Below are 13,167 nucleotides of genomic sequence, written 5' to 3' on the forward strand. Positions count from 1 at the left end.
TTTCCTCTCTAGTGCTGCCACCAACCTCTTCAGCCTCCAGGGGTCCCTTCCTTCAGGGGTCCCGGCTGCATAGCGGGACACTGTCTCCCATGTTACACCCTCCTTGCTTTTCCAGAAAGACAACACATGAACCTCTTTCTCTTGAAAGACTGAAGCAGAAATGCCACGGACCCTGGAGGCAGACCGACCTGGATTTGAATTCTGGCTCTGCCACTAAACATGCTGTGTGGTTTGAAAGAAGTCCATTAACCTCTCAGATCCTCCATTTCTTCATCTGTAACAATGATGCTAATGCCTCTTCCATAGGGTTATTAGAGGATTAAGTGAGAACATCCATTAAAAGTGCCTAGTACAATATGTCTGGTATATAGTAGCTACTCAATAAACAATAACTACTTTAACTGTAATTAGGAAAAAATATGGGGACACCATGCGGGGAAAAAAAGGATGGGGGAGGCACTCAGAACCCTGACACCTGGTGGCTAGCCTCACACATCCTGAAGAGAAAATCCGTTCCCTGGGCTCCTGATCTCTTGTCGCTAATGATAAACCCTGTGGGTTACTCTCTCCCCTCTCTTCCCAGTAGTAGAGGTGAAGATGCAATCCCGAGGGACTGATGGGCATTGAGCTGGTACCATTCAGTAGTCCTCTTATCTGTGGTGGGTCATACATATTTTGTAGGCCCCCCAGTCTGGATGACTCCATCTCGTTATGCCCTTGTGCCTCTAGGTATGATAGGAGTCTGGTACAGCTACTCACCTGCCCATATTTCGCTTGCTTGAGGACCCCAACCTGGCCATCCAGCCCCATTTATGACTGACAAGTCATCTGGGGTTGGAAATGGACAGTCACCTGAGTACAGTGGTGACAGCTGAGATTCAGAGTGCATGGTGGTTTCAAATTGCTGTATCTTCTGGTAAAATGAGGCTTTTATCATAATCAAGTGACCCTATCTATGTTCATTTTTTGCCCCAAAGCTTATTTTATCTGATGTTAATATTGATATAATTAATATATCATTACATCAATATTATCTATAATCATTTCCTTAAGAGAATTTAATCCACTTCCATTTTTCTTCCTTTTTTTTTGTAGAGAAATATAATTCACATACCAGAAAATTCACTTTTAGAGTATATAATTCGGTGATTTTAATATATTCACAAAATTATACAACCATCACCACTATCTAATTCCAGAGCGTTTTCGTCACCCCAGGAGGACACCCTTTAGCAGTCACTTCCCGTTGCCCACCACCACTCTATCCCCCGGTAACCATACTTTCCATCTGTGACTTTGCCTATTCTGGACATTTCATATAAGTGAAATTATGTGTGTGGCCTTTTGTGTCTGACTTCTTCCACTTAGCATAAGGTTTTCAAAGTTCATCCATGTTGTAGCATGTATCGTTTACTTCATTCCTTTTTATGGCCAAATATTATTCCATTGTATGGATACACTGCATTTTGTTCATCCATTCATCAGCTGATGGACATCTGGGTTGTTTCCACTTTTTGGATATTATGAGCAATGCTGCTGTGAACACTTATGTACAAGTTTTTGTGTGACCATATATTGTCAGTTCTCTTGAATATATACCTAGGATGGAATTGCTGGGTCATATGGTAACTCTGTGTTTAATTTTTTAAGGTTCACTCTTTTCTAAAGTGGTTGCACCATTTTACATTCCCATGGGCACTGTATGAAGGTTCCAGTTTCTCCATAGCCTCATGTACACTTGTTATTGTCCATCTTTTTTATTACAGCCATTCTAGCAGGTGTGAAGTGGTATCTCATTGTGGTTTTGATTTGCATGTCCCTAATGACTAATGATGTTGAACATCTTTTTATGTGCTTATTGGCCATTTGCACGGCCATTCTCTTCTTTAGAGAAATGTCTATTCAAGTTCTTTGTGCATTTTTTAATTGGGTTGTTTGTCTTAATATCTTTTGATTTAACTGTTCTTTATATATTCTGAAAATTACACCTCTGTCAGGCATATAATTTGCAAACTTTTCTCCCAAAGATAATTCTGGATGATGTCTTTTGATGCATGAAAGTATTGAATTTTAATGAAGTCTGAGTTATCTATTTTCTCTTCTGTTGCTTGTGCTTTTGAAGGAATATTTAAGAAACCACTGCCTAATCCAATGTCGTATCATAATCCAATATCATGTCATCTGTGAAAAAACATAATTTTACTGCTTTCTTTCCAACCTGATGCCTTTTATTTCTTTTTCTTACATAATTGCCCAGCTAGAACCTTCAGTACAATGTTGAATAGAAGTGGCAAAACAGACATTCTTGTCTTGTTTCTAGTCTTTGGAGTAAAGTCTTCAGTCTTTCACCATTAAGTATGATGTTAGCTGTGGGATTTTTGCAAATTCCCTTTATCAGATTGAGGAAGTTCTCTTCTACTCCTAGTTTGTTGAACATTTTTACCACGAAAGGGTATTGGATTTTTTCAAATGATTTTTCTGCGTCTATTGAGATGATCATGTGGGGCTTTTTTTTCCTCATTCTATTAATATGGTGTATTACATTGATTGATTTTCATATGTTGAACAACTCTTGTGTTCTTGGAACAAATCACTCTTGGTCACGGTAAAATTCATTTTAATATGCTACTGGATTTGGTTTGCTAGTATTTTGTTGAGGATTTTTGCAACTGCATTCATAAGGAATATTGGTCTGTAGTTTTCTTTCTTTATGATATCTTTTGCTTTGGTATCAGGACAATGCTGGCCTCATAGAATGGGTTGGCAATTGTCCCTCTTCTTCTATTTTTAGGAATAGTTTGAGAAAGACTGGTATTATTTCTTCTTTAAAATTTTGGCAGAATTCATCTGGTCCTGGGCTTTTCTTTGTTAAAATTTTTTGATTATTGATTTTTTCTACTTATTTGTTATAATTCTCTTCAGATATTTCATTTCTTCTTGAGTCACTTTTGGTAGTTTGTGTGTTTCTAGTAATTTTTCCATTTCATCTAGGTTATCTAATTTATTGGTATACAACTGTTCATGTTCTGTAAGTAAAAACTTACAGAAGTTTTTACTTCTGTAAACTCAGTTGGTAGTAATGTCTCCACTTTCATTCCTGATTTTAGAATTTGAATCCTCTCTCTCCCCCCGTATCTATCTCTCTCTCCCTCCCTCTCTCTCTGGCTCTCTCTTTCTCTCATCAGACTAGAACATTTGTCAATTTTCTGACCTCTTCAAAGGACCAACTTTTAATTTTGTTTATTTTCTCTATTGTTTTTCTATTTCATTTATCTCTGCTCTAACCTTTTTTATTTCTTTTCTTCCATTTGCTTTGCTCTTCTTTTTCCTAGTTTATTAGAGGGGAAGGTTAGGTTGTTGGTTTGAGACCTTTCCTCTTTTTAATGTAGGCAATTACAGTTATAAATTTCCCTCTGAGCACTGCTTTCACTGTATCTCATGAGTTTTGGTATGCTATGTTTTCGTTTTTGTTCACCTCATGTATTTTCTAATCACTCCCCTGATTTCTTCTTTGACCTACTGATTATTTAGGAGAGTGTTGTTTAATTTCCATATATTTGTGGATTTTCCAAATTTCCTTCTGTTATTGGTTTCTAGTTTCATTGCATTTTGGTTGGAGAACATACTTTGTATGATTTCAGTCTTTTAAAATTTATGGAGATTTATTTTTCTTAGCTAGATAACTATTGAATGTTTTACCATTCAATAATTATCTTTTTAGTTAAGCTGAGGTTTAACTGTTCATTGAGTTCCTATTTCCAATTATTTATTTGGCATTTGAGAAATCAAGGCAATATTTGTTTTTCAAATTTGCTTAATTATTTCCATAGTGTATTGTTCCTATGTAAATGTGTTCTTTTTTATATTTAACATATTAAATATACTTACTGTGTATTCTTTATCTGACACTTCCAATATCAGCATCTTTCCAAGTCTAGTTCTGCTACTGTCATTTCTGCTGCTTCTCACTCTTGGTGACTTGTTTCTCATTGTTTTATCATGTTTACATTATGATCTTTTGTCTGACTGATCTTAATCTGTGGGAATCAGGAACCAAGCTCTCAGTCTGGTAGAAGCCAATGCCTAAAAACAGGCTAGGCATTCTCTCTCTCTCTCAAAAAAAAAAAAAAGTGGCTAATGCTCAACAATTGCTGGTATTTTTTACTACAGAAAGCCAGCGGTCACTTCTTTTTCTCTTTGGGTTTTACATGGTGCCAAACTCTGCTTATAGTAATCACTGACACCACCACATTAGTTTTTATTAGAGACACAGAAACCAAAGGACCGACCAGTTCTTTTTGGAGTAGATTTTCCCAAAGCAGACCCCATTCAAAGACAGCAATGTTTATTACTTCCTCTAAATATGAACTTCAGCAAGATTCCCATAAAAGGGATATACTAGCATCAGAATCCAATTAGCCTATTCACTTTTTGAAGGGGGAAAACATAGACGTTTTCCCTGAGATTTGGTGAGACTATTTCAAAAACACCAGCCCTGAGGAGCTTCCACTGGCTGTAAGTCTCTAGGTCCCGGGTGACTCCCAGTAAAATAATTTTCACTGATGTTTCATGGTTATCATGATATTATTTTAGTGGACTAATTGCATTTCTACTCCTAGAAGATCCAATTACCTGTGAATAAGATTGTGACAAATTGAAGATGACTATACATATCCCCCAGTCAACCATGTCAATCAACTGTTCCTTCCAGGTGAAGGCAAACTGCTTTAATTAGTGTGGACATGCAGGGACCAAGGAAAATGCATGATCCGTATCTATGTTATATGCCGCTTCCCTGCTAAAGTGCTTTAAAAAACAGTGGAAGCTCTGGAGGTGACTGGCCATTAGTCCAACTCTCATACTTATGGTTTAGGAACCAGGGTGCGGGGATTTTTCATTTTGCCATCGGACTCAGCATAGTCCGCACCCAATCATGAATTGCTGATTTATATTATTGTTCTTTTTTTTTTTTTTTTTTTATGGTATGCGGGCCTCTCACTGCTGTGGCCTCGGAGCGCAGGCTCAGCGGCCATGGCTCACGGGCCCAGCCGCTCCGCGGCATGTGGGATCTTCCCAGACCGGGGCACGATCCCACGTCCCCTGCATCGGCAGGCGGACTCTCAACCACTGCGCCACCAGGGAAGCCCTATATTATTGTTTTTTGCTTAATTACAATTTTATACTTTCTCAGTCCCCTGTTATATGTGTATCCTGTGTAATGCAAGAAAATCTGCTACTATTAGGAGTGCTAAATACCTATCTTGCTGATTTTTATGTACACATTTAAGCTTAATACATAGTTAGCAGCTAGAGAGCCACTGCAGAAACTGGAATGATCCAAAGAGATCCCATTTGGACATGGGCATGAACATTAAAAACATTAATCTTTTATATCGACAGATTGAGAAATGCAGCAACAGCTATTCACCTTGTCTTTGTTCTTCGCCTTCTAGATTTTTATGCAAACATGCAATGAATGCAAGTTGTTTCTCTTTATTGTTATCATAAGTCCTTTTCTTGTTTCTCCTTATCCATAGCAGGCAGATTGTATTGTCATTAATTTTTCTTTTGTCACAAGCATCATTATTGTTGACTTTTTCCTCCTTTAAAAGAACAAACCACAGGAAGGGAATAAAACAATAGAGTATACTGTAGTTGTTAATTTTACAGACACCCAAGTAGCTAGATCAAGCCAGTAATGAAAAAATAATTTCTGGCATTGCATATACATTTTTAGAGATTATTAGATATTACCATAATTGAACACTACCCTCAAATTCCCCAAAGAAACATTTTAAAGCCAAATAAGAACATCAGAAAAAACAACCAGCTGCTGTCACAGAAATCATTACGGGTAACCAACATAAATGTGTACATATGTACACTAATAGACATGAACAGAAATGTTCTTTTCAGCATTATTCATGAGTCCAAAACCAGAAACAACCCCAACATCCATCAATAGGAAATGGATGATAAAGGTGGTGTATTCCCACAGTGGTGTGACAGTCAACCCATTCATACCTTTATGCAGCATATTCCTACATTGTACCAGGGTTGGTCTGTGTAGAGTGATGTGACTTGCAAAGCTAGGTTATAAGAGCTATCCCACCTCCACCTGGCTTTCTTGGATCAGCCACTCTGGGGGAAGCCAGTCAAGCCTTCAGATGAATGCAGCCACAGTCAACATCCTGGCTGCAACTTATGAGGGAGTCTGAGTCAGAGCCACCTGCCCAGCTACTCCCAAATTCCTGACCCACAGAAACCATGATCAGTAATGCATTTATTGTTGTCTAAGCTTTGGGGCAATTTGTTACACAGGAAGAGATAACTAACACAAATGGTAAACTATATAGCAGAAGTCAGCAAACTTTGGCTCCTGGGCTAAATCTAGCCTATGGCCTATTTCTGTATGGCCCTTGAGCTTAGAAGAGTTTTTATTTTTAATACTTTTAAAATATTGTACAAAAAAAAAGAAACAGAAGAATATGCAACACAGACTGTATGTAGCCTCAAAACCTAAAATAATTACTGTCTGGACAGTAATTAAAGAAAATGTTTGCTGACCCTGGTATTACAGCAATGATAATGACCTACTGTTATATACAGCGTAGACAAATGTCACAGACATAAAGTTGAGTGAAAGAAGCCAACACAAAAGAATATATACTATGTGGTTCCATTTAAGTAAAATTCAAGAACAGGCAAACTAATTAATGGTGTATGAAGTCAAGATAGTAGTTTAATTTGAGGAGGGAAGACGAGAGAGAGTGATAGAGAGAGGGCGTGAAGGGGCTTCTGAGGCACTGCTGATATGCTTTTCTTGATCTGGGTAGTGTATTCACTTTGTGACAATTCATTAAGCTCTGTTTTTATGGTTATTGTGTTTTTCTATATGTATGTTGCATTTCCATTAAAAAAGAATTTTTTTGAAAAATCATTTCAGAGTTAAAATCGGACAATTTCTGGAAGTCCAGAAATTTCTAGTAAACACTCATAGAATCATTTAAATTATAACTGGGGACTCCATTCCTTCCAGAATGAGAGAATTCATCAGCAGTATTAAAGCAGTACTGCAGAAGGGAGTCAGTTACAGTGCTTGAGAGTGTGCCCTCTGGAGTCAATCGGCCAGGTTTCAACTAATTCTACTGCTGAACAGGCCTGTGACCTTGCGGAAGTTACTCTGCCTCGCCATGCCTCATTTTCTTCATCAGGAAGGTGGAGATTAAAACAGTGCCTACCTCAAAGGGTTGTCTTGAGGAATAGATAGTGTAATCCTTGGAACTCACTGTATTAGTTACCTATTGCTGTGTAGTAAGCCATCTCAAAACTTAAAATAGCATCTATTTTTTGTTTTCTCACAATTCTAAAGGTCAGGAATTTAGGTGAAGCTTAGCAGATATATTAATCTGGGTTCTCCAGAGAAACAGAATCAAGAACCAATAGGATATATGTATATTTTTTACATATATTTTATAGATAGATAGAATATATAGTATATATAGATATGTAATAAGATCTATATCTATACAGATTTAGATAGATGATTTTACCTATATATCTGTACCTATAGAAACCATAAGCCATCTATATATCTGCTTCTAAATATACTATATAATATATATTAAAATTATATGAGCCAATTCCTTATAGATATAGATAGAGATACAAATATAGATAGATAGATAGATAATAAGGAATTGGCTCATACAGTTTTGGAGGCCGAAAAGGCCCCAGATCTGTAGTGCACAAGCTAGAGACACAGGAGAGCAGATGGCAGAGTTCCAGTCTGGGTCTGAAGGCCTGAGAACTAGGTAGAGCCAACGGTATAAATTCCAGTCCAAGTCTGAGTCCAAAGGCAGGAGAATATTGATGTCCCAGCTCAAAGACAGGCAGAGAGAATTCTCTCTTACCCCACCTTTTTGTTCTATTCAGGCCTTCATGTGATTGGATGAGGCCCACCCACACTGGGGAGGGCAATCTGCTTTATTCAGTCTAGTCTACCAATTCGAATGTTAATCTCATTCAGAAACCCTCACAGATACACACAGAATAACGTTGGACCAAATATCTGGGCATCCTGTGGCCTAGTCAAGTTGATACATTAAATGAACCGTCCCAGCAGGGCTGGCTCATCTGCACCCAACGTGGTTCAGTTAGGACTGGAGGATCCAAAATGGATCCAAAATGACCCCACCTACATGTTTGAGGACTCATGCCTGGCTGTTCTCCACGTGGCCACTCTCTCCAGCAGGATGACACGTGGTCTTCTTTACTTGGAGGCTAGGTTCCTAGAGAAAAAGAGGAAGTTAAAGGATCTCTTAAGCCAGAGCTCAGAATTCCTAAAACGACATTCTGTTGATCAAAGCAAGTCCCAGGCCAACCCAGGTTCAAGGAGGGAGGAAATAAGAGACTCTACATCTGGGAGTGGGAAGAGTGGTAGGCCTGTGCCAGGATGAGTTGTGGTGGCCGTCTTCGCAGACAGACAGCCCTTTGGCCACCAGAGTACATATCCTTCCCAGTTGCATGCCAGACCCCAAGGTTTAGTCTGTCCAAATCACCATCATCTCTTCTTGAACTACTGCATCAGCCCCCTCTTTTCTTGCCCCGCCCTAGGATGTTCTCCACACAGTAGCCAGAATGATCTTGTTAAAATGTAAATCAGATCACATCACTCCAGTGGGGTCCTATCATGCTTGTAATAAAGTCCAAATTCTATGCCATAATCTGGCTCCCAGTAACCTCTCCACCCATGTCTCCTTCAGTTCTTTCCTTGTTCGTTCTATTCCAGCAACCCTGGCTTTCTTAATGTTTCGCGAACACCCCAGGCTCATTCCGGCCTCTGGGCTTTTCCACTAGATGTCCCTTCCCTCAGAATGCTCTTCCCCCAGATCTCACATGGCTGGCCTTTTCACATCACTCAGATCACTGCTCAAATGTTGCCTCAGAGAGATCTTCCCTGACCATCACCATCCTACTCAAAATCAGCTGCTCACCCACCCTGAGTACCCCTTTCCTGATGCAGCTTTATTTTCCTTCATAGCAACCCCTAGAATTACCTGTTTTCTTATTCATGGTCTCTCATCCTCACTAGAACATAACCTCCATGAGAGCATGGACTTTGTTCTCCCAAACACATATAACAGTGCCTCGCACTCAATACACATGTGTTGAGCAAATGAAAGAGCCTGGGATCAACCGTGGCAAGAACAACGGCAAGGCAAACCCAGCGACGTCGACAGCACTGTCCTGCCGTGGCCCGTACATCTCAACTCTGCACTCTAACCCCATCACTGGTTTCCACAGTTACACTTTGGTGTCTCAGGAAAGGGAACTTGCAACAGAAGAGGACAAGTTGGAGACAACTGATGTGGGCAGCTGTGCGATGCCTTTGGAGAGGACTCTAACTGGCCCTCATTCTGGATCCTGTGACCAATGCCGACAGTCTCAGGGTGACAGATCACCCCTTTGTCCTTTTTTTAATTAATTTTTTATTATAGTTGATTTACGATGTTGTGTTAGTTTCAGGTGTACAGCAAAGTGAATCAGTTATATATATACATATATCCACTGTCTTCTAGACTCCACCCCACGTAGGTCATTACAGAGCACCGAATAGAGTTCCCTGTGCTATACAGTAGGTTCTTATTAGTTATCGATTTTATATAGAGTAGTGTGTATATATCAGTCCCAGTCTCCCTGTTTATCCCCTCCTTTCCCCCTTGGTAACCATAAGTTTGTTTTCTACATCTGTGACTCAATTTCTGTTTTGTAAATAGGTTCATTTGTACCATTTTTTAAGATTCCACATATAAGCGGTATCATATGACATTTTTCTTTCTCTGTCTGACTTATATGTAGTTATAGGTATACTATATGTACCGCCTTTCTGCCAGAGACCTCTTGGTATGTCCTATGGCAGTGAGGAAATAGGGAGAGGTGAGCACAAGAGGCAAGAAAGAGAAGAAACGGATATTACTGTGTCCCTACTGTGTGCTGAGCAGTTTCACATGTATTATCTCATTCAGCTCTTAAAACAACAGATATCGCTCTGCAGTTCACAGATACGGAAACTGGACAGCGAGGTGGGTAGGCATTGTCTGCTGATGCTGAGTGGGTGTGCCAGCAGGAAGTTTGCTTCAGTAGATACCCCAGCTTCTCTTCTTCTCCGCCTGTCGCCATGAAAAGCCTAGCACGTGTCCTGTGATGATCCATCCTGGTGCAGAGTTGCTGAGATGTTTGCCCTTCCCCACAGTGGTGTCCTGTGGCCATCCGGGCTCCCCGCCCCATTCCCAGATGTCCGGGGACAACTATACCGCAGGGGCGGTCGTGCATTACAGCTGCACCAGCAAGCGGACTCTAGTGGGAAATGCCACCCGAATGTGTGGGCTGGACGGACACTGGACTGGCTCCCTCCCCCACTGCTCAGGTATGGGCTCTGGTGTGGGAGAAGGGGGTCCAAAGGAACACCTGGCTGGGAGGCGAGCGAGCTCCCGAGGGTGTGAGTGTGACAGATGGACGGGAGGGAAGCAGCCCTTTGGAGCCCTCATCGCATCCCTCCCAGGCAGAGAGCACGGCTATCAGAGATCCCAACTGGACTTCAGCCCTTGGTGGTCTGAGCCCAGCTTCACGCCCTTAGTCAGCGCTGGCCAAGCCCATACAGCCAAGAGATTGCAAAACTAGTGAAGACGCAGTTTGTGAGGTCACCCTATGGCCAGAGTCCTGTCCAGACCTTATTACCATGAGGTCCCAGGAATAGTCCAAGCCTTCCTGTTGTTCGGCCCAGGTCCAAACCCCCTCCTGTGTTCTCTTCTTCCCTGTTATGGACTGCTGGGCCCCAGCCTGCTTCCCTTTCTGTATCACCACCTCTCCCGTTTGTCCTGTGTCCTGACTGCCCAGTGAATACAGTTCTTCCCTTTAGCACTAACACACCAGCCCCTAGACGTTTCCTATGAATGAGTTTGTTTTCCTGTTAATCTCTATGGGGACGCGGAGAGATGTTATCAACACAGCACATGTAGGGAATTGCCAAAGCTCCCGTGTCCATATTTCCAGATATTCATCTGTAATGTCATAAAAGAACAAAATATTTGAAATTGAATTGTCCCACCAATGAAGAAACCACTAAGCAAAAAAGTTAGCACCCGACAGCTTTCTTTTCTTTGGGGTGAGCCTGCCTGGCCCCAAGAAGGGATGCCACATGGGATGTTGCCCGCAAGAGGGCAGCTGTTCATGTAGCTTGCCGTTCCTCAGGGGACCTACCATGGCACTGAAATTAACCCCTATGCCTTCCCATGCCAGATGCCCTCTAGAGGTAAGGATCCTGACCTCCTCCTGATATAGAAAGAAGCCTTCTCCTCAAAGTGGGACTTCACCCACAAGATGTGCAGCTGCTCTTGCGGTTTGAAGTTCCCAGATGAGCCTGTCTTCCAAAATGTAGGGCACGGCCGGAATACCCACCAGATATTAGTTAGGGCTCCTAAGAAGGAAATTCCCGAAGCACTGGCCACTGCTTCAAAGGCTTGTGGGCTGCCCAGGACAATCCCAGATACATCACTCTGTTAACACCCCAGACTTTGGCCTCTCACCCTCATTAATCTCATTAATCCCCCAGTTCATGAACTGGCAGGACTATGTGTGAGCCACTGGGACTCCTTTAGCCTGTTAGCTGGGCCCCAGACTCCTGTCTGTTTGGACTTGTATTGGAAGTGTCTTGGGGAGGCTGGCATGGGGACGACAAGGATCATGTATATTGAAGCCTCCAGAGTTGTCCACAGAGCAAGTTCCAGGAGGAAGAAGTATTCCACAGAAGAAAGGCATGCGTTTCGCATCCAGATGCCCATCCAAGCATGCATTTGCCCCCGTCTCTTTGGTGACCAGTCCCTTTTGCATAAAGTCCTCCCTCTAGACGTTTCTCTAGGACATGGGACTAATGGTGTTCTTAAGGTCTGTTTTATGTATTTGGGGATCTTTGTTCTCCAGGGGAAAAGGAAGTGCAAGGTAGGGGAGGAAGAAATCAGGAAGAAAGGCTTCGGCGTCTCCTACCCATTAGCATATGTAACCCAACCAACCACACAGTGTGTCTCCTGGCCCAGAAGCACAGAATCCGAAGTCTTTCCTCCCAAACTGTGATTTTCCTTCTCTGAAGTTGTTTTTGTGAAGGCTGTGAAATGACATACTGGAAATATTCCAGAAACAATTCTTATAGGTAACGAAGCTAGAAGACCTCTAAAACCTTTTCAACCCTGAGATTTCATAATTTTGTGACTACCTAAGTCTTGGTTCTGCATGTGGAAGCAAGGACCCTTCCTTGGCCACATCAAAGGTCAAGGGGAGACTAGAAACACGCTGACACCTTGGGAACATGAAAAAGTAAGAAGCAGAAAAGAACCTTCAGAAGACGTGGGCCTCACTCATTAGGGGATATGTGGCGTTAAGCTGTTTGATCCCCAATCCTGAATATTCTGAAGAATAGTTTGCAATCTTACTTCTCCCGTGTCTTCGTCAAGGACGACAGACACTTAGGAGAACAGTATCATGGGCAGAGCTTTCTGGAGACCTCTGAGGACAGGAGTAGAAGGGATTCCATAAATACTAAGGCTGAGGAATGAATGAATCTTAAATACCTTAGATAAGGAAGTGAAGGTGGAAAAAAATAGGTGATTAGGAAGTAACGCTAGATCTGTACTAGTGAGTGGGATATAATTCCACCAGTGATACAGATATCATCTTTTGCAACGTCATCTCCCGTCAGCCTTAAAAGATACACATTCAGGAGTTCCAGGGTCAGATGTTCAAACCTCATTCTGCACAGTCAGTGCACCCAGATGGTGCATAACAGGAGTCGTAAGTCCCTGGGCCATAAAGGACATTGAAGAGATTTCTGGCATTTGAGACACGCTTCAGGAAGTTCATTGCCTACCTCTGCAGTGTCATCATCTTGCTGATGTACCTCTTCAGTAAAGAGTCAACAGTATGCCCCCATGGTACAGTGTTCTGTCCCAGACTTCCTTATATCGTTGAAACAGAGGCCAAACCCAGCAGTGGGGACTGTTCTGTCCGATAATGCCCAGGACCCGGGAGTCCACCCTCAGGCCTGTTGTGTAATAGTGCTGAGGCCAGCTAGCCAGTGAGGGAGAGCGAGCGACTCACCATCTGGGCTGCCTT

General features: G+C 41.8%; 1 protein-coding gene across 1 annotated transcript in view; it reads left to right on the plus strand.

Moving 5' to 3' along the window:
- Positions 1–13,167, plus strand: part of CSMD2 (CUB and Sushi multiple domains 2) — a gene marked incomplete at both ends in the record, with an annotated part of 666,759 nt that overhangs the window by 624,109 nt on the left and 29,483 nt on the right. The window contains 1 exon segment of the mRNA XM_082658204.1: positions 10,256–10,429. Within this exon segment, the coding sequence (XP_082514330.1) occupies positions 10,256–10,429 (174 nt within the window).

Source organism: Grampus griseus (genome assembly GCF_964374135.1).
Source record: "Grampus griseus genome assembly, chromosome: 1".
Lineage (NCBI taxonomy): Eukaryota > Metazoa > Chordata > Mammalia > Artiodactyla > Delphinidae > Grampus > Grampus griseus.